The 23,812-nt window shown below is 31.7% G+C and overlaps 1 protein-coding gene across 2 annotated transcripts; it reads left to right on the top strand.

Moving 5' to 3' along the window:
* Positions 1-15: 15 nt before the first annotated feature.
* LOC127706296 (armadillo-like helical domain containing protein 1) lies at positions 16-23,575 on the top strand. 2 transcript variants are annotated; one of them, XM_052210819.1, is made up of 12 exons: positions 16-365; positions 3,385-3,453; positions 4,312-4,478; positions 5,630-5,826; positions 7,238-7,322; positions 8,878-8,997; positions 10,106-10,178; positions 10,776-10,821; positions 12,287-12,370; positions 16,245-16,322; positions 20,985-21,066; positions 23,467-23,575. In XM_052210819.1, exons 1-12 carry the CDS (start codon positions 160-162, stop codon positions 23,484-23,486), a joined length of 1,227 nt encoding a protein of 408 aa, XP_052066779.1. In that variant the 5' UTR covers positions 16-159; the 3' UTR covers positions 23,487-23,575. The 2 variants fall into 2 exon arrangements, with proteins under 2 accessions (XP_052066779.1, XP_052066782.1); XM_052210822.1 differs by lacking the exons at positions 12,287-12,370; positions 16,245-16,322; positions 20,985-21,066; positions 23,467-23,575 and adding an exon at positions 12,159-12,242.
* The last annotated feature ends 237 nt before the right edge of the window (positions 23,576-23,812 follow it).

Raw genomic sequence — 23,812 nt, 5'->3', positions numbered from 1 at the left:
TCCAATGAAAATTGATTTAATATAAAAGCGTACTTATGAAAAATGGCGATGTAGCAACATGTAAACAACTTATTTTTGATTGAGAGTATAGTCTAAAATTTGTAGTGTTTGACATCATTTAGTGCTTTTAATGCGAATAATATAGAGACAATTTAAATAATGGGGTCATCAAAGCAACAATCAGCCATTTCAAAGGTCACAAATCTTCTACAGGAATGGGATAAAGGAAGTAAAGTTGTTAGAGCAAAAATTTTGATTGACTTTATTAGACAGAACCAAAATAAAACAGGACCTGAATTGGAACAAGAGTTTGCACAGGCTGCTAGTTTATTTTTAACAAGACTAACAGCTTGGCTTAGATTGACGTATCCTTTTTCATTAGAGACTATTCTCGACATTAAATAGGTTCTGTATGATTGATGCTGGCTGATAATAGCTTTCGAAACGCTACGGCCATACTTCCACATCGTCAATAGGGTGTGTCGGCCATACCCCCACATCGTCCATAGGACGTATCATCCATAACTTGTAAAGACGTATCGTCCATATACTTTAAGTAGGAAGCAAGACAACTCGCCCCACTGCCAAATCGCCCCACTTTTTCACCAACTCGGCCCACTTTTCAAAAAATAACACCACTCTTGTTTACCAACTCGTCCAACTTTCTAAAAAACTCGCCCCACTTATGACAAAGGGTAAAATACTGATAATATGTAATAAAGGTCTACCAACTCGCCCAACTTATGAAAACTTATCTACACAGAATAAAACAAATCACTTGTGATACTAATAAAAATCGAAAATTGAATATATGACTATGATTGAATTAAATGATGCTTCATTTCTTAAAATAAAATTGTAGATCTACATTATTTATTATTATGTAATTTTATTATTTATTGGAGAATAACTTTATTATTATTATAAACACGCATGATTCTTGACTTATCTAGTAAAACAGTGATTACATTTACCAGAAAACAAACATCATAAACAGTTACAATAGTCAATAACTGTTAACGTCGTATGTCACAGAAATGCTGATAATTACTTCTTTCTGCTTTATTTCAACCAAAAGAAAAGAGTTAAAAAAAACAACAAGATGCATTTCTAAGGTTTTCATCAGTATTTATTTAATTCATAAGTGGGGTGAGTTGGTAGATCTTAATTCAGTACAGTTTAATTCTTTTATTCACTAGTTGGGCGAGTTGGCAGACTTTTATTCAATGGGATTAAACTCCTTTTTATAAGTGGAGTGAGTTGGTAGTCATTAATGCAGTAAGATGTACTCCTTTTTTCATAAGATTAAGTGGGGCGAGTTGGCAGACCTTTATTCAGCGGGATTTTACTATTTTTCATAAGTGACGGGAGTTGGCAGACCTTTATTCAGCGGGATTTTAACCTTTTTAATAAGTTGGGCAAGTTGGCAGACCTACATGTATATTCAACGGTAAACAAGCGTTGGGCGAGTTGGTGAAAAGGTGGGGCGATTTTGTGTGGGATGATTTGGCAGTGGGGCGAGTTGTCATGGATTCCATTCTGGTTATAACATAAAATAAAATAATACACAACAAGTATTATTTCATAGTTATAACATAAATATATGGCGAGGCTGTTGTTTTCCAAATTATTGCAAACGACATTTCTGGTTACTTTTATCTGGGACTATTATACTACTTAGTATAATAGTCCCAGCTTTTATGCTGCAAGGTTGGTACTTCAAAAGGCTGCTCAAACAGCTTGTATTGTTACCCAATGTACAAAATGTATGTTTGTATCCACTTGAACTCAGCCTGGGTGCTTTTGTTTTTATAGTGATCTTGTGTTGTATTTCTTTGACAATTTCTTGACAAAAGCATAATTAATACTATGTTCATCAAAGAAATGATAAGCAATTAACAATCTTCTTTAATTTTAAAATTAATCATTATCTGATTACTTAGTTTTATATTTCAAAACTAAACTTATTGTTTTAACATGACAGAAATTAATCTTCCTTTTTGGATATTCATTTTTTATTTTTTTTTTATTTTTCAGTTTGTTTTACGCAAGATATTAAAAATCCATTTAGAAAATAATAATTAATATAGATATTTATTAGATAAAGCACATTTATATATATGATATATATAATGTGTATTCCAAGTGTATAACATATAAAAACATGACAAATAATGTAAATACAGCATAATACATTTACAAATTCATTTTCGAAAATGAAAATCAAGGACAACGCATCTTTACAAAGTATGGACAATGTTGTCCTATAGCCGATACATCTTTTCATGGTATGGACGATACTTCCTATGGACAACATGGCAGTATGGACGTCGCCTCCTGCATCGCTGATAATACACCTTATCGCTATCTGTCTGCCATTACTGGACATCACAGATATTCTTGTTAAATTTTGATGTCACAAGAGAAAATGTCTGATTGCACAAAGGAAAAGTGATTGTTGTATGACGTCAAAAGTTCAAGTGTTCCAGATCCCCTAATAGATAAGGTCTATTCTAATGTCTCGTAAGTCCATTCATTTAACTTGATGTTAAGGAAATGGGATCGAAGGACTTACATGTAATCGAATTAATGAAATTACTAGACTTCAGGGTATATCTTCAGTTTGGCCTCAAATAACAAAATACACCTTATCGCTATTTGTCCACCATAACTGGCCATCACAGACATCATACATGTGAAGATTATATATGAGGACAATATCTTATTTTCGGGGGGCCTCCTTCGGTCCCCCATTTGAAGAGATCAAAATCCCATTTACACAATGTATCATACTTTCCATAATGAAAATTTTCAGACACCATTTTTACTATATAAACATTACCGCCCTAGTATAACGAAAGTGTGTTAAAAGATAGATTTCCTGTGTAAATGACATTACACTAATCGTTGATTTTGACCCTGAGACTAATTAACAAGTGTTTTTAAAACATGTAGTTTGATAGAACAATCAACAGGGGAAAGGATAGTGATCATGATAATTGTTAGATATGGCATCTATTTATGATGATTAGAGGTAATTACCAGCATTGTAGATAGGTGTAGTGTTGTCAAAACATTAATCAGAGGGTTATGATGCTGAAAAAAAAACAGTTATTGTTAAGGAAATGGCTTCAGGCTCAACATTCTACACCTTCAGCATATGTTAAAGAAGGTCCAAACAAACAGTAGGGAAAACCTTGACTATAAGACCATTCACAGCCTCCTCAGTGTAAAGTGTGCCAATATCATTAATTTATCATTCTGCCTCTGAAGAAGGTTAATGAAAGACTGAAATTGGTGAAGCTTTGAATCACACTAAGCACTTTAATTGTGTGATTTGGCATTACCTACATTTAAATTGTTATCAATCCTTAATTAAGACAGATATATGATTGGCACCAGTCTGAATGAACAGCTACGAGCTATTTCCATATTCTTATCTGCATCAAGTGGGTAAGTACATGTATAAGTTTCTTCATTTGTTTTAATTGTAAGATATTTACATTAATAATTTTTTTGTTTTAAATTAAATCATTTTTCTCTTTCAAACATTGTCATGATTGTCAAAATGACTATACTTTAAGGTAAATAGCTTTCCCACAAACTAAGGAGAATGTAAATAAAGGTAAAATGATTTTTTAATACTATGAAAAAAGACTATAGGACAGTATTGGGTGCTAACACTTTTCAATTTATATACCCAATATCCCCTTTTATTCAAAATAGTGTTTGTTCTTTATATATCTTAAATAAAACCATCCTACACATGTATTTCAAAAATAATTTCTGCTATATTCCTTGCTAACTTTTTATAAAGTTTTGACTGAAAGTTAATGGATTATTTATAGTTGATTGTTTGTTTTGATGAAATCAATTACTATGGATACATTATAGTTTATATTGAATTGTGAAAGACATTATATATTTTGTACTTTACTTATAGATTTGTAGTACATTTTTGTAACATAGTTTTCAAATGCCTATGGATCGAACCAAAAAAAAAATGATTTTGATGAGGATATTTACAGTATTATTAAAATGAATTATAATGATTATGCATGATAACACCAAAAGATCAATTAATGTTATTACCATTGAAAATATGAATGAAAAAAATGTTAACAATACTATTAGAAGAGATTCTTGAGAATTGTGCACATTTGAAAGTAAATACAATAGAATTCAATGATAGAACTATTTAGGTAAGATTTTATTCCATAAATCCATTTAAATTATATTGGTTAGGTGTTATAATTAAGCTAAATGATAATCTTTTTCTGAGATTCATATATTGTTTTTTTTTATTTATAGACATAAATTTATGGCAGAATTCATAGAAGTTGGTGGTGTTCTAACATTACTAGAAATTATAGGACTGAAGCAAGCAAAAGAAGACGACAAGTTGGAGTCTTTAAAATGTTTACAGTGTGTAGCTAATGCTGGCAGAAAGTATAAGGAACTCATCTGTGAAAGCTATGGTAAATAAATTTTTTTGAAGAATTAAAGATAACTTAACAATAAGTGCTTAAAAGCTGTTATTTATAAACAAAGATAACTTAACAATAAGTGCTTAAAAGCTGTTATTTATAAACAAAGATAACTTAACAATAAGTGCTTAAAAGCTGTTATTTATAAACAAACAAAAAATAAAATAAAGATCATTTGTATGTTTGTTCTATTAATGCAATAAAACTGGTTCTAATTTGTACACAAATATGTAAAAGCCTGGTCATGTTTCTATCCATAGTTTTAAGTTAGAGATACACTAAGCCTAACAACACTGGAATTAAATGGTCACATTGGGGCCTTTTATAGCTTGCTATGCTGTATTGGTTTTGCTCATGGTTGAAGTGACCTACATCATGCTACATGTATTATAGTTGCTAACCTTCTACATCATTTGGTGTCAGGTGGAGAGTTGTCTCATTGGCAATCATACCACATCTTCTTATTTGTATATCTAGTTTTCACCAAAAATAACTACAATTGTGCTCACTGTTGTTGTCTATTGTTATTGTTTGGATAAGTGTCATTTGCTAGTATAAATACAAAATAAAAATAAAATGCACTAAGAAATAATAGAAATAATTAACTGGTTTGAGTTTAATAAAAAAAATGTGTAATAAGGGGTAATCTTTTTAAGTGTGTGTAATCGGGGTTAAATATATTATATATACCATGAAACATTTTGTACACAAATAACTTTTAAACACATCTTTCTGAATCTACAATCAATAGCAAAGAGAAATAACATGCATACATGTAGGTCAGCATAAGTCTTACAAATGTCTACATCAATTCCATATAAAATTCAAATAAGTTTTAAGTTGGCAAGTTAAATAACAATACAGTATAAGCTCAGAGGGAGCTTTTGAACGTGACATTCATGATGAATTATAGACATGCAACATGCTACATTCCAAAGCTCTAAATCATTGACAGGTCTAGACAAGTTCTTATTAAATTCTATAGGGACATTGAAGATCTGAAATCAAAACAAAATTTCTAAATCTGTAAAAAAAAAACATTAAGTATAATGAAAATCACAAGGAATCTAGACTTGGGACAGGAAGAATATGACGAAGCGGGTGTAGAACTAGTTTTGTGACTGCATAATATTTTATTGTAGGAATTAGAGCAGTAGCTGAATGTTTAGCTAAAGCCAAGTCCGAGGAAACACAGGATGCTTGTAGAAACCTGCTACTCATGCTAGCACAAGGCAACTTTAAATTTGAAGTTCAGGTTTACAAAGGACTGATAGCACTTCTTCCATGTACTTCTCCTAAAGCGCAACAGATGGCAGCACAATCTCTTAGAGTTGTACAGGTAATTATATTCCTCAGAGATTTGATGATGGTATTTTCATATACAGTAGTTTTACAACTAAGCATCTCTGTATTTACTTGAATGACCTTTGGTGAAAAGGCATTATTATCATATGAGTTTTACTCAGGTTGTACAGTGACAAGGCTGCAGTAGCATAGACACTCATACCTCATTTTCTTATTTTCATATTATTATACGCCCGTTTACGGGACGTATTATGGTATACCGTTGTACGTCCGTCTGTCTGTCTGTCTGTCTGTCCGTCCGTCTGTCCGTCCGTCGTCAACATGTCGAACATTTACTCAAAAATGCTTTAACCAATTTGCTTAAAACTTTGGTGAATTGTTTATATTTATTGACGTGAGCTCCCTTTCGTTTTTTATAAATTTTAGATTTTACGTTTCCGAGTTGTGGGGTTTTATTCATTAAAAAAAGGGGGATTTTCCAGTTTTCGGACTATAACTCAAGAATGCTTTCACCAACTTGCAAGAAATTTTGGTTAATTGTTTATATCTATTGACATGAGCTCCCTTTGGATTTTTATAAATTTTAGATTTTACGTTTCCGAGTTATGGGGTTTTATTCATAAAAAAAAGGGGGATTTTCCAGTTTTCGGACAAAAACTCAAAAATGCTTTCAGCAGTTCTCATGAAACTTTGATGAATTGTTGATATCTATTGATGTAAGCTCCCTTTAGAATTTTATAATTTTAGATTTTACATTTCCGAATTATGGGGTTTATTCATTAAAAAAGGGGGGATTTTCCAGTTTTCAGACAAAAACTCCAAAATGCTTTCAGCAATTCGTATGAAACTTTGGTAAACTGTTTATATCTATTGATGTAAGCTCCCTTTAGAATTTTATAAATTTTATTTGTTTATAGTCTGACAACAGATTTACTAAGTATTGCGCAACAGCACAGTGTATTGCACAACAGCAAGAAATCTTTAATTGAATATAAATTCAATTCATATAACCAACTTCAAGTTCTTTGACTACATTTATTCAGAAACCTATAATAGAAGTATGTCAAATATTTAATTACAATCCAAATTCAGACCTGTATCAAGCTTGAATATTGTGTCCATTTTTGCCCCAACTGTTCAGGGTTAGACCTCTGCGGGCGTATCCAGCTGCGCTCAGCGAAGCAGTTTATTAGATATGTAGTGAGTCTGGTATTTAGCATTGTTATACCATGTCATACATTTAGTTACCTTTAAATGCAGTCAAAAGAAGAGAGACAGATAATTTGATATAAGTTGATTCATTTTGTATACTGCAAAAATGACCTAATGAATTAATTTAATCATATTCACAGCTATTTACTAAAATAACTCACATTTCAAAAGAATATTATTATAGCTTTAAGTATTATATTACATCCTTTGAAACTTTTTTCCTTCTGTTTTAGCCAATTGTGAAGTCAGCAAATCCCAGTATAGTAGAGCCATTACTTAATCTATTGAAAACTTTACACCTGGAGGTGCAGTATGAAGGTAATACTTGAAACCTTGATATTAACATGGTAAAACTCTATCTTCAAATATATTGTTGTACATGTAACAATGAAGAGCAATTAATACAAACTAAAATTGGACAAATAGCCCATGCCTGTTATGTAATAATTTTCCTGACACATATATACAATATACATATTTGTTTAGGGGCCAGCTGAAGGACGCCTTAGGGTGCGGGAGTTTCTCACTGCATTGAAGACCCATTGGTGGCCTTCAGCTGTTGTCTGCTCTATGGTCGGGTTGTTGTCTCTTTGACACATTCCCCATTTCCATTCTCAATTTTATTTTATTATATACATTGTATTATCATGGTTTTTTCCTTACTTAGATATTTTCTTACTTGTTTGTAATACATGTACAAAGAAAAACATACAGTTTTTGTTTTTTTTTGCTGTGTTAAGTGCACATTTAAGAATTAGTTTTTTAGGAATGTAAAGAGCCAGGTTATACTGATTTGATGGATTTTTAATATTTTATTATTTTCAAATTCTAAGGGCCAACAAGTGGCCTTATGATACCTTCTCCTTAACATATGTCCTCATATAAAAATAAGGAGATGTGGTATGATTGCCAAGGAGACAGCTATCAACCAGAGTTCAAATGAAGTGGATGTAAGCAATTTTAAGCTAGTGTACATTCTTCAACAATGAGAAAAACCCATACCCTATGGTTGGTCATACTTATTTCCAAATCAAATAAACATTTGAATATGATATACTGAAATACCTATGTTAGCATACAAGTTATATATATACATTTTGTATAATGTAATTTCTACCTTGAGGTTCAATACTGAACACAAAAATTAAATAATATTTGCCTGGTGATGAGTTCAGAGACTCATGATGTCTGGTGAGGGTATTTTTACAATTTAAATTTTTTGATAGGATGTCGTCAAATTAAAAATGGAAATTATTATTTGGACTACTATGGATCCTTTTGTTTTCCTGAGTGCCATTTTTTGTTAATTAAGTAAAACAAGTATTTTCATGGATAATTGATTTCATGGTTTTGCCTCTGCATACAGGCCTATAGATAATTTATTCTTCGTTGAAAATTGAAAATTTGTGCTTTACCTTTACCCACCAAATCCACAAAAACTTGACATACCCCACAAACAATGATCAATTCACAGTACCTGCTGATATGCCTTTATCAGTGTCTTAACTATCACACCAAGGAACAGTGGTATTGTTGAAACTTTTGATTGAAGTGAACATGTATTTTTGCAGCATAACCATCAAGAGGAAATGCTTAATGAAATTGGATGGTTTTTTTTTTAAATTATTCAATATATATAAAACTTTACAGTGACCAAAAAGGTAAGATGTACTTCAACTTAAGCATCATAGCTGCTTATTTGGTTCAATTTAGTATACTTTGATATTCATGAGCTAAAAAGGGTTACCTTTTTGTCTTAAGTTTTTTGGGAAAATTAATTATGTTGAGAAAACAGTCACCATCATCTCTGTTCAAAGAATCGTTCAATAGTTAAAATGTATGATGTAATATTGCTTCTACTTTCTTTTCACAGCTATTGAATTGATCAAGGAATTGATGGATTATGAAGTTTCTGATTCCCTATTGAAAGGACTTGTAATACTGCTTAGACCAGCTAAAGAAGACTTAATAAGAAAACCAGAAATCTTAGATGGTATATATTTTAACAACATGATAAGTTTTAAGACTCCTTCTTAGCATAACCCAATAATAATCCATCTAAAACCAGAAATAGTTGGTGGAAAGTAAATATTTAATTGGAGAAATACACAATTCTGTGACACCTTTTTAGGCTTTCAAAAAAGTTATAGAAAAGTATTAGATGCTGATTTCCAGTCTGTTATCAAAAGCAACACGTTTCCAGGTGACTTTGGCTTTAAATATTGCAGTGAAATATGACTTCATAATATTTCAACAATTACTTCACTCTTGCCACAATTTCCATTCCAGAGTTATGTCCCATGCATGAGTCTCAAATTGGTAAAATGAATAATTTCCAGATGATGTTAGTTTGCTATCAACTTGGATCTTATAATTTTGTAATGTTAATATATACCATTTATGATGTATTTCATGTTCAGTTTTAGCTGTTTGTTCATTTACAATTCCAGAGTTTAATTGTCTGAAAATTTCTTTAATTAAATTGATAGCCTGTGTGCGATAATGTTATTTTTCTATGAGTCTTGATCTTATAATTTTGATATACTATTATCTTCTGTTAAAGAAATCCAAGTTAAACTGATATTAATTTTTTTTCCATTTACCTTTCCATAGTTATTGAAATGAGGATGTAGGACCTTATAATTTTAAATGTTCCCTAGAAAAAAATCTGGGCATTGTATAGTTTCTTGTTGTGTCTGTCTATCAGCCAGTCAGAAACAAATGGCTTCTAAATAGTAACTTGAGTAGGCTTAACAACATTTCTACCCAAGGATTTCAGTATTGTTACTTATACCATTTAAAGAGTTATGCCTCATGTAATAACACAATTCTGTGAAATTCAGAAACAAAGCACTTCTTGGAAGATTACTTTATATTGCTTTCGAAAACTTTTCTATTACACTATGTAGAAGATCCTCAAGCCAGTTATACTACATATATCAAGTTTTATACTCTGTTCAAGGAGCATTTGTTTTTACTTGTTTTTTTTGCATGACATGGACAGAACATAACAGTTCATCAATTAACTTATCTCAATTGAATATATCCAATACAAATTTAACCTCATAAAATTATCAGATCATAAAATAATATAATTTCAGATCCTGATGTTCCCAGAATAAATGCACCACTGCCAGTATTTGTACAACAAGCCGCTGCAGCTAAAACAATAGGGTAATCATTTTACTCAATAGTCTAATTCATTACTGCTATCATAATGTCAGATTTTATGATTAGAATTTAAAGAGGATAATATTTAAAAAAATTCATAATATGAAAACATATGCATTATTATGTCTTATAGTTTAAGGGATAGTTCATTAATAGATGCATGGTATCATTATCAATGAAACAGTCTTTTTCAGAAGGGGAGACAACTTTGGTGACTAGCATCAGAGCAGTTTACTTTTTACATGTGTCAAATGAGGAAAGGATCATGTCTGCATGAAATCATGTGTATTATTCATTTATCAGATATTTTACTCTTATTTTATCCAGGATTTTGACCTGTATTTTATCATAATTTTATTTGTTTGAACATTTAGAATGTATGTATGCATTTGAATCATTTTTAAGTGATATTTTAAATTATTATTTGTGATGATTGTTAAAAAACAAGATTGATTGAAAAAAATAGTTTTAAGTTGCTGCGAGTTACTCTTAGATTGGTAAGTTGTTTCATTGGCAATCATATCACATCTCCTTAATATTTTAAAAAATTTTACATAAACTATTTTCATTTTTTACTTACCTTTTAACTGTTCATTTCAGAATTCTTGCAAGAGAATCTAATGAAATTGCAGAAAACTTAATACAGGTAATAACTTATTGTAAAAATATTTTACTTTACTTCTGGACTTTGCGAAAATCCCAATTTCTTGGCCAAATATAGAATGTACCCATAAGATTCCAAAACTTCAACCGAGGAGTAAGCACACTCAGAATCATAGCAATCTATGTAAATCTCAGGATAACTTCCATTTGGCATGATGCATCAGTTTTTATACCCCACGCAACGAGTTGCGGAGGGTATAATGTTTTTGACCCGTCCGTCAGTCCTGTTTCTTGTCATCGCAACTCCCCTCAAACCACACAACAGAATTTCACGAAACCTTTTTAGATAATAAGGACATACTATGTAGTTGTGCATATCGATACGAAATTACGATTCAATTTTTTTCTAGGAGTTATGCCCCTTTGAACTTATTTGCCTAATATACTACTGCAACCTTTTGTCATCGCAACTCCTCTCAAACCACACAACAGAAATTTCATGAAACCTTTTCAGATAATAAGGACATACTATGTTGATGTGCATATCGACAGGAAATTATGATTCAATTTTTTTTCTAGGAGTTATGCCCCTTTGAACTTATTTGCTTCAATATACCTCTGCAACAGTTTGTCATCGCAACTCCTCTGAAACCACACAACAGAATTTCATGAAACTTTGTAGATAATAAGGACATACTAAGTAGATGTGCATATCGACAGGAAATTATGATTCAATTTTTTTTCTAGGAGTTATCCCCTTTTGAACTTATTTGCTTCAATGTACTACTGCAACAGTTTGTCATTGCAACTCCTCTGAAACCACACAACAGAATTTCATGAAACTTTGTAGATAATAAGGACATACTATGTAGATGTGCATATTGACAGGAAATTATGATTCAATTTTTTTTTCTTACACTTATTTTATTTCTCCAATGACAATGTGGGGACGTGGGGTATGTGAGCGCGCTCACTAAGGTTCTTTAATTTATTACTGAGAATAATGTGACTGGGGAGTGTGGCAATAATAAGAAATCACATTCTGATATTTTATACATATATCTGTATGCAGTTATTCCTGAAATGACAATACTTAATCTTGAATTTTTTTGGTCCTTTAAAAATCCCAATGGTAAATGGACACAATAATTTCTGAATGTATAGTATTACAAATCTCAATGCACTATTCTGTTAAACTTACATTATATTCACATGTACAAATAAATCAGTGTTCATATATAAAAGGTACTTTTGAGGAGGAACTATTTATAAAATACCATTAGTGACATGGTATTTTAATGGTTTTTTTAATTGTCGTTGAGAGTAACACACAACCTATTATATACCATGGGTAAAATGGACTATGTTTTATTTTTGTAGTTGAGAGTAACACACAACCTATTATATACCATGGGTAAGATGGGATATGTTTTCTTTATTGTAGTTTAGAGTAACACACAACCTATTATATACCATGTATAAAATGGGATATGTTTTCTTTATTGTAGTTGAGAGTAACACACAACCTATTATATACCATGGGTAATATGGACTATGCTGACAGTCAAAGGCAAGCCAGTATTTCATTAGAGGTAATTTCTCTTACAATAGAACTGAAAACAGAAAGTTAATGTTCTGAAAGGCCATGTGAGCTTTTGCCATTACTTTGTGTCTGTCTTCCTTCTGTTGTCCATAAACTTTTTTTTTTTAAATCTTCTCCTCTGAAACTGCTCAATGGATTGAAACCAAAATTTGTCTGGTTCATATGTAGGATGTCATCTATATTGTTCATTATTTTCATCCAGGTTGATCACACAAAATGGCTGCCATGTCTAAAAATAGAAACTACATTTTGGGCTAACAAAAATTTGGAAATCGATCCATCAATTTTGGAGTTATTGCCCCTGAAATGTTGACAAGATGTATCGTCCCTGAAAATAAGTGAAATCTGTTGACCTTTTTTGGAGTACTTACCCCTGAAGAATATTTTTTTATAGTATCTGGCTATTATCCTGAAACAAGATCTATTAACCCTGAAAATTTCAGAAAAATCTGTCAACTTGTTTTTGAGTTATACATTTTTTTCAATTTTTTTTTTTCTTCATTTTTTGCTGTTATTTGAAAACTTTAGGAGCTATGATAAAAGTGTGAACTGCCAAAATGAATCAATATGATAAGATCTAACATCTCTGAAAGTTTGACAACCTGTTTTTGAGTTATTAAAAATGCTGATATTACTGATGTACTAATAAGAAAACTGGTGATTTTTTCACCAGGTGAGCGATTCAGACACATGTGTGCCTCGTATTTTTGTCTAGCCTGCTACAAAAGTTGCAGAATACTTATTGATGCTAATTTGGTGGCAGCAACTTAAAATATTTGTATAAAGCTTTATATTTCAGAAGATTGAAGATGCCTTATGTTTTGAAGTTTCTGTTTGTCTTAAATGTACTGTGGATTCATTATTATTCATTGGATACGAATTTTTGTGGATTTCGTGGGTACAGGTGAACCATGAAATTAAGTGTTCAACGAATTACAAATTTTCTATAAGGTTATATGCAGACTTTGGCAAAACCACGAAATCAAATATCCACGAAAATGCAAGTTTTACTCAATCCACGAAAATTGATACCCACGAAAATAAATGAATCCACAGTATATCCATATTCATTTTCATGGTTCAGTGTTTTGTTTTCTTTATAAAGTGAAATTTAATACTTAAAATAAGTAATATGATTATTATATTTGGTATAACGGATCTTTGCTATGTTTACATGTCTGTCGAACAGAAATCACCTTACCTCGACCTCATTCCATAGGTCAAGTGTATATCTCTGATACTATAAGCAATAGGTAAACTATTTTTAATTTCTGAATTGTTTTGTTATGAATAAGGCTGTTAGTTTTCTCATTTGAAGTGTTTCGCATTTTTCGTGTCTTGCCCTTTTATAGCCGACTATATGGTATGGGGTTTTCTCATTGTTGAAGGGTGTATGGTTGCCTATAATTGATTAAGGCTATTCCAGAAAAGAATACAAAGGGAGGGGGTGGGGGTTGGAAGGCACTTTAATTATTATTGTATGGGTGGGTGCAGGTCATGAATTTCAAATAGTGTGGTTATTGGTTTTTTTCAGGAATAGCCCTTACTACCACTCATTTGAACTCTGTTGGATAGTTGTCTCATTGATAATCATATCACATCTCTTCATTTTTATATTGATGTATGGAATTTTTGTTAAGTGTACGTATATAAAAATAGGAGATGTGGTATTATATCCAATGAGACAACTATCCACTAAAGTTGATATATTGGATCTTTGCCGTCTGGCTGGGTTCTTATTTGCATGGTTCATTGGACAACTTTAGATTTTTTTATGATATGGTCTGTTTCTCAGATGATATAAGCAACAGGTCAACTATATTTGGTGTATGGAATGAATGCAAGATGTACCTATACATGTCTGCCTGGCAGGGTTCATCTAACCAAGAAGGTTATATGAGAAGGAGAGAGGATGCTAAATACGAAATACGCTATTACACATAAAATGTTACCACCTTTTCTGTAAGTGGGTGTTAATTAGTTGAGATCAATTCGGTCACAGAGGGAGACTTTGTCCTAATTACACATCCGAGTAAGAACGGAAACACCCGTAGCGTTATAAACCGACTGAGATTTTATGAAATAAGCCTGAGATCATGGCTCAATTCTCGACAGTGTATAAACATAGCCTTACTTACGAGAAGTGAAGGTTTGGCCTGGATACCAGGCTATAAAAAATACACACCGGATGTTTTTTTGTTGACGCATTTCAGTCATTTGATCATGGTCGCAGATTTATTTATAAGCGATGCCCAAGTGTTGGAGCTCGAAAAAGAATTTGATCATCTAGAACAATTCTGCATCTGCAAGACAAACGACTCAACTGACCTGAACTGTTTCGTAAATGATGAATATATATGGAATTAAAATTGAAAACATAAAATATTTATAAAAATGTGCAGGAAAAATGTCCGTAAATAAATCAATAGACACGCTTTCCTGTCGTGGTATCTTTATTAACAATTTGACATATTTTCTAAAAAATTTTATTAATATTACAACAGTGCATGGCCTTAAAAGAGTATTGATTCAGAAAAAATCTACACATACCATGTGTATTGTCAGGGGAAAAAAAATCACATATAGAGAGGTACCAATCTACATACCTGGCAAACACTTTTTGGTGGTTCTCGGATAAAATTAAATCTCTCCGGTCGCAACTGATAACTTGAACAAAGGTTCCTTACATATATGTCTTGAGGATATAACTTACCATTTCCCATTTCCAGGAGCCAACATGGGAAGTGAAAATCTAAGCGCCTATGCTTATATCTACAACCTAACACAATGAGAAATAAACTTTTTGCTGGCTCTCGATAAATTTCTCTTTGTTTCAGTTACAAATATTCGCTCAGGTTGCAACAGGTTACTGTAACGAAAGTACCTCCCATATTCCTCTATTTTCTATGATAGTACCTACCAATTATCATGGGCAGCACCATATAGGTGAAGCAAAAATCTTTGTTTAAAGCAAGGTGGGGTTCAATAGAAATTGCATTCTTAAATTTCTTTCAATCCTTATAACTTTGTCATTTGTTAGTCGATTTTCACCGTAGTTAGACGATATACTTTCGAATTTCGCGTCAAATGATATTGCACAATAAAAACACATTTAAACTGATTAGTATAGATAATTACACCTGTATTTTAATGACCCAGTCACCGTTATAATCACGTGACATTAGTGATTCTCCTAATCACACGGACTGTTCGTGGTAACAGCCTGGTACATCAGAGGGCCATATTAAGTGGATGATAAACATGTCGGTTTCTTTATATTTTTACCATTTTCCTTTGTTTGAATTGCTATCCTGGAGATGCTAATTTTATATCCTGAAGCAGAGTGTTCACTCTCCTTCTCATATAACCTCCTTGATCTAACCTTGACATCATTTTCATGGTTTTTGGTCAATATTTAGATTCTGTGGTTAGGTCCTTTTTCTCAGATACTATTAACAATGAGTAGACTATTGTTTTGTGTATTGAATGATTGCAATGTGTCTTTGTCAGTCTGGCACATGTTTATCTGACCCTGACTTCACTTTCTCATGATTCATTGGTCAACCTTTAGTGTTCATGATCTTTGTCTTAAATACTTTCAACATAAATTCAGTCTTTATCAATATAAATTGAAACATTTCAGCATGCGCTCTCTTATTTTATTGTTGAAACTTTCAAAATTTTTTTTGAAACCCTTAAGGGCATTGTAACTTGCTGGAATCTTTATTTAAATTTTCAACATATGGAAAAGACAAACAACAATGAACAGAACATGGTCTAGATAGCCTGACTTTTTGTTATGTTGATATTTCAATGCATGTTTTTTTCTTATTTGTGATATATAAATCTCTGTTTTTCTTCAGTATTTCTGCAGAACATTCCCAATAGTTGATGAGCATGTACATGAAGCAATGGGAGACAACTTGTATGATTTATTTATGGTAAGTATTTATTCAAATTTCTTGTTCACTACTTAACTTTACCATTTAAAATTCAGTAAAGTACATATATTTGAAAAATAAGTCACTATGCTATGCATCAAAGTATGAGCTGTCCAAAATAAACATTTAGCATTTTAAACCATGTCTTAGTTATTTTAAGCAAGACACACTTTTCTTTGAACCAATGATTATTGCGTGAACCCCTGAGGGTTCACGCATATATATCAATTGATGTTGTAGTCTTTCAGAATACCGGAAATGCCTTCTGTCTTTTCGAAATACATCTGTTCTTTCTATAGCCGCCTGCGTAATAGGTAATTGATTGATCTAATGAATATGCATTAGCGTTTTACAGTTGCTATAGAGATAAGTGTTAATCAAGGCGGACTGATATCCTACATCAGTAGTTAATTAAATCAGCAACAAAATATTTTAAGTTTTCTAAATTACAAGATGGGTTCACATTGCAGATTAAATGACGGTCAATGGATAGGGATGGCGTTTTAAAACTGAGCCATTTTAACGTGATTAAAAAAGAGCAAAGTCTGTTTAAGCAGCAGTTAAAATTCTAAGTCCAGGAAAGATACGAACAAACAAGGAGTTTCTAAAATTGTTCCTTTTTCATTTAAAATAGCAAAAATGGAATTATTATTAGAAGTCCATTACTTTAATTGGAAAAATATCGGAACAAACTCTCCTTTATCGTTATCAAAAGACAAATTAAATTCAATAGAAAATAGATTATTAAAAGAAAAACAAACTGAACCTTAGAATCGTTGAGATATGTAAAATGCAGATATAAGATGCTACAACCAGACATTTTATTTTTAAGTTATAAAAATATTTTAAGATGTATGATGACGATTGTGAAAGATTAAATGTTTGGGCGTGAGATCTGATATTATGCATATACAACAGCAGTGGTGACATACTAATACAGACATGAAAAAAACGAGTGTCTTTTAATAGAGATTGAGTGATGACAGATGCAGTCATAGATGATACATGTATAACAAACTTCTATTTATAGTAATTTTTAAAGGCTTAACATTTCTATCAACATATAAATAAGGAAGCAAAAGCAATAACAAACGACAACTCGATGACACCAGACAGTTAGTTTTCTCGTATGAATTGTTTTACATTTGTCATTTCGCGGCCTTATATAGCTTATGGGTATGGGTTTTGCTCACTTTTGAAGGCCGTACTGAGACATATAGTTGTTAACTTCAGTTCTACGTCATTTGGTCTCTGGTGGAGAGTTGTTTCATTGGCAATCATAACACATCTTCCTCTTTTTATATATATAAAAAAACAGAGTGTCTATTGTTCCGGCTAGCCGGAAGAATAGTTAAAAATCTCTGTTTTTCCGGCCATCCATTTGCGGATGCGCAAATGTTCAATATCAACAGAAGAGTCATGTGGCGCAGAAAGTGTCCCCGATAAGGTGTAGGATTGCAAACGTGCGTATGCAATGGACATGATTTATATTTAAAGATGTCCTAAAGAAAATTAGAGAGAATGTGATTGCTTTAAAAACAAATTTCTATAGGAGAGACTCCAGAACAATAGCATATGCACGTAAACTAAAGAAATAAAGCGAGAAATCAAACTGAAGTTGCTGATTTACCCCATTACCTTTTACCTGTATCAATGGAAGCAAAACGCATAACAGCAATTCACAGGAAAACAGACTAAATCAAATGTACTTGGATGGATTATTTCTAAGTTCTTCTACAATGGAGATTTATGAACATGCACTGATATGCCTGGACTGGGAATAGAATACCCGGGTTGGGGTAAACCCCCTTTTTTATTCTGTTTTATTTAATAATGATTTTTTTTTCCTACCGTAAACACAACCTTCTGACTTTAGGGGCAGGTTACATGTGCCTACCTTTTTCTCATATTTTCTATGTGTTAAAAATCACTGAACATTTTGAATAAAAAATCATGCAAAATCATTTGACGACCTGATACCAAACTTCAAGGAACGATAAATTCAGGGTCTTCTAGATGTCTGATGTCCATTGAAGCCATAAATCAGTGGCCCAACTCCTAACCTTGCAGGAAATTCATAGGTAGAACATAAAAAAAGGAGAGGCATTTTTTGCTATTTTTCCGGCTAGCCAGACGAATAGCCACTGCCTATAAAAAAACCATACTTAATCTTATAAAAAATGCAAATTAACCCTGGACATTGCAACAAAATTTTCAAGGCACCTTTTAGGTGTGTTAAATACAGAATTTATTGAAACAGTGCATAAATGAATATGTGTTGGAGTCCTTAGAATAATTCTATTAATATGAATAATTTTCAGACACTATGAGTGATATTCTTTGTGGTATTTGACTACCCCCCACCCCACACACACACACACACACCCAACACATACACAAAATATCAGACTAAAAGTTAAAGTAGCAAGTGCACAACTTCATGTCCAACCTGAAGAAGAATCAGTGCAAGTTTCTGGGGATTCCGTAAATTTGTTTTCAAGGAGTTAAGGCAATCTGTATTCATAAGCGAATTTAGAGGATCTTTATAAAAATAAGGAGATGTGGTATGATTGCCAATGGAACAACTATCCACCAAAGTTAAAAAGTGTATGTAATCAATTATAGGCAACCGTACGGCCTTTGACAATAAAAGGCACCAACATGAAAAATATGAAACAATTCAAATGAGAAAAAAATGGCATAATTTATAACAAAACAGTTTGCAAAAAGAAAAACAAAAATGACAGATATGAACCAACGACAACCACTGAACTACAGGCTCCTGACTTGGGACAGGCACATAAAGAATGTGGCGGGATGTTTGAGAGCGCTTAATCCTTCCCTAACCTGGGACAGTGGTGTAACAGCACAACATAAGAACAAACTATAAAATCAGTTGAAAAATGCTTCACTCATCAGATCGATACAAAGCAGAAAAACATCAAACAAAAACACAGACCGGTTGTGGCAGGGTATTTATCGATCCATCATCCCTAACACAAAAAGGCCTAGAGCGTTTTTTAGCAAAAAAATATGACGATATCTTTAAAAATTAGGCGATACAAAAACGTTTGTATTCATAAGCAAAAAGTTGCACATCTTAGTAACAAAATATTTATCTTAAAATGAATACCCTTATTTAACGGTCATGTGATTGCAAAAAAAGGATTTTGAAATTGCGTACTGGACATGAGCTATACTGAATTGGCACTATTATTCTTGCTTTCTTTTGTTTGTCATACAGTCGTATAAAAACAACAAATCAACAACTTCATTATATTTAGGCTAACTTACAAAAGGACCAGTTATGAAATCAAAAAGTGAGATTTTTTTTAACAAACTAATTTAAGTATAAAGTTGAGGTTTCAAATTGTTTCTTCTCTAGATTGGAGTTTGTTGCCTTTGTTATAAATTAATAAAGATCAGGAGTATCTTGAATATGATAGCCAATGACCAAACCATATAAACCGTGTTATTGGCACGTGCTCTCTTGGTTTCTGACAATAATTTTCTATCTCAAGCGAGTAGCAGGATATGAAAAATTATCACAAAAAAAGATCAAAGGAAAAATACACAAAATAGCGATAATTATAGTTTGTTCTTATGTTGTACTGTACACCACTGTCCCAGATTAGGGGAGGATTAGCACGCCTTCAACCTTTAAACTTGTTGAAGGCCGTACGGTGACCTATAGTTGTTAATTTCTGTGTCATTTGGTCTCTTGTGGAGATTTGCCTCAATGGCAATCATACCACATCTTTTTATTTTTATATAATATACCAAACAGGCATTTAGGTTCACGATTGCATTTCTTTTTTTAAAGAAAGCAACTTGTATTATCATTTGGTGTCATGCACAGTCTTTTTGAACTTAGTGTAGGCATTTCCTTGCATAGATAATAGATAATGAGTTCTAGTAATTGTATTAACCTTCACATCATCTAAAAGTTGTTTGCATAAATATTTACAATTGATACAAATACACATATATAATGTAACTTAAAGGGACATCTTGAAAATGCGGAAAGCAAAAATTGATTATAAAATTTAGTTTCATTCAAATAAAGCTTTGAAAAAAATTACAAACTTTTTGTTGCGAAGTAGTAATAACAATGAAATACAAAAATGAAGAACTGGTTAAAGCTATGCTACAACTGTCAAATTTAAAAGGTAAAAACACAAAAACTTAAAAAAGACACAAAACATATTTTAGATTTATTATACATAAACAAGTTTTTGTTTTACAACTTTGTCATGAAAAACTTCAGTTTGATTTAACAAATCTTTGAGGAATTTTTAGACCAACTTGGTTTTATAGAAATAAAATCACTTTCTATTTGAATGTTTGTCTAATTTTAAGAGTTATTGAACTTTAATGTTAAGATTTGAAAAACTCCATACCCATTGTGATCCACTGAAGTGTTACAGGCACCATAAAGTCAAGGTACTGTCTAATTTAAAAAAAAAGGTTCCCATTAGAATGATTAGTTGTACCAGACATGCTACATTTTTTCCTACAAATTACTTAAAACAGATGATGAGGAGCACATCATACGCTGCTGGAGCTCCTGTTTATTTGTCTTGTGACATCTGAAATATACAATTGATCTTCAGACTTTTCTAATTTATTTTTAATGAATTTGTTTTATTGTTTAATTTGCAGTCTAATCCTGAAGCATTGTATATGCATATGAACCACATCCAAGCTGATATTCTTGTGTCTAATAAAGTCAACATTCCTAAAAGTAAGTTTAACTATTAAGTGAATCGATATTTAGATAATGGGTTCAGAATCTGATGAATTTTGGGTAAATTTGTTCCAAAATATACATATGGCAAAATTTGGGGTACTTTGCTGATTTGCATAGCAACCATATTGCCTTATCATGATGACAGCCATTACATTAGGATTATACAGGCCCCTAAAACAAAAATGCAAATATGCCAATTCCTAAGTCAAATCAACAATTTGTTCGCATATAGGTGATTTGTACATGTTGTTTGCCTTCTGTTCGTGTACAAATGAACTTTGTCTACTTTGAAAAGTTTCAGCCTTTTCAGTTTGAAAATTGGAAGTTTAACTGTCGTATAATTGCTATATAAAATAACAAAAAATCTTAAAAAGCAAGATTAAAAATAGAAATAAGGATACAAGTAGAGATTGTTCATGATTTGTTTGCATGTAGGAAAACACCCTACAGGGTGAACTTTCAGGTTAAATAACTTTTATTTCACCTGCTTTCTTAAGTTTTCAACCAAATTGTTTAGAAAACATGATGATTTCATCCTTCCATTTCGTAAATAGATAAATTTTAAGCATTTTCCCTTTGAATTACACGATATATTTGTAAATATCCACCAAAGGAAGTTTTCAAATACACAATAGTTTTAGATCTAAGATGGAAAAAGATTGGATTATCCACAAATTCCATATAATTTATATTTTCAACTTACAACTAAGGGAAGTAATTTAATTAAAAGGACAAAAGTCACATGGTACAAATCGTATGAATAAAGTACCTAGGATTTTGTCATATGAATTGATTATTTATCAAGATCAAAATGAACTCTACAGAATCTGGCATAATGCAATTATCTGGGTTTATATATTCATAGATGTTCAGAATAACCAAAAATATAGTTAATAATTATTTAACAAAAAGGAATATTAATAGATGAACCAAAAGACAATCAAAGGTCAACTTTTATCAGGGAGTAATGACCATAGTTTTTTTTTGAAAATCAGGAAATTGTCAGGTGAAATAAGTTATTGCCAATACCAAACCAATGATGTCATAGTTGATGATCTGCTGATATTAACACTCAGAGCTATTGTGGAAACACATTTAATTGTAGACTTCTTTCTGTTGAAATTAACACTGATATCATCTGTGGCGACCAATTGATAGTAGTTGTAATTCTGTTTGTTGATATTATTTGGTGGCCAAAGGCTATGCTAATTTTCCTTGGAATAGATAGTTGTATTCCAGTCTGTTTGACCATTCCGTTGGTTAATAGACAAGAGTTTGGTTTTGTCAGGTTTTATCGACTTCCCCATTTTGTAGAGCCTGCGAAACTTATTTCGTGAAAGCAAGACATAGCGATCCTAGATTCCGTCGTCAGGGGCGTCAACATTTAGGTTCAGTCTGTGGTTAAAGTTTTTTTTAAACATCAATAACTTTGTCAACTCTACATGGAGTTTAATGAAATTTGGACAGAAGCTTATTTATGACCAAAAGACAGTATCCAGAGCAAAATTTTTAAAATATTTGTTTTCATTTTTCCGTATTTTACTGATAAAGGACATAGTTTTTTTTAGTTAACATTCAGATTTAGTCTGAGATTAAAGTTTTTCAGTCATCAATAACTTAGTCAAACCTTAATGAAATTTTAAGAAATTAGGATGGAAGCTTGTTTATGACCTAAAGACAGTATCCAGAGTAAAATTTTGAAAATATTTATTTTTACTTTTCTCAAGTTTTCTGTATTTGACTGATAAATGGACTTAGTTTTTTTACAGTTAACACTCAGGCTCAGTCTGAGGTTAATGTTTTTCAGTCATCAATAACTTTGTCAAAGCTTCATGGAAATTTATGAAATTTGGACAGAAGCTTGTTAATGATCAAAAGACAGTATCCAGAGCAAAATTTTGAAAATATTTGCAAACCTTTGAATTTTTTTTTTTTTCATTTTTAGTATTTTTCTGATAGATGGACTTAGTGTTTTACAGTTAACATTTACAGACAGTCTCGGATTAATTTTTTTTTTTGACATGGTAAATTGTTATCTTCTCTTTGGTCGGGTTGTTGTCTCTTTGACATATTCCCCATTTCCATTCTCAATTTTATTGTAAACCTTCATGGATTGTTATGAAACTTGGACAGAAGCTAATCTTCAAGACCAAGAAATAGCACCTAAAGAAAACATTAGAATTTATTTTTAAATTCTATATTTTACTAATAAATGGACTCACTTTTTAAGTCAACATTACACTTTTACACTGACAGCAGCAATCGAAGTCGAGACACAGGGTTCCGTGGAACCCTTTACAAATGTTTTGAATTCACCTTGTAGTTCAGTGTTTTTGTTAACACATTTATCATATTTTTAATTCTTTTTAATTTATACAATGTTTTGTTTTGCAGCTGTGGAGACCGTGGATTGAACAGTCAAGGAAAAATGTGATTTAATTCTGTGATATTTAAAAGACTACTACTATCTTATATTTTATTTATAAAAAATTTTAAATTTTAATGTGACTTATCTATTGTCTATCTTTTATGAAAGCAAGACATATCTATGTATTTTGGTAGTGACAGGGACTACAACAACATTTAAATTCCAAATAAAGCTTTTTATTTTATTTCTAGATGATCAACCTTGTATCTGTGTAAGCTATTTGCCGATAGAGGGCTTATTCAAGGACGTTTGTCTTTTGTTGACCCTATTTCAATGTTTTTTTAATCATTCAGTTTTGTGATGAGATCAATT

Source organism: Mytilus californianus, unplaced genomic scaffold, assembly GCF_021869535.1.
Source record: "Mytilus californianus isolate M0D057914Y unplaced genomic scaffold, xbMytCali1.0.p SCAF_1, whole genome shotgun sequence".
NCBI lineage: Eukaryota > Metazoa > Mollusca > Bivalvia > Mytilida > Mytilidae > Mytilus > Mytilus californianus.
The sequence above is the reverse complement of the archived record's forward strand: the minus strand, read 5'-3'. Positions and strand labels throughout refer to the sequence as shown.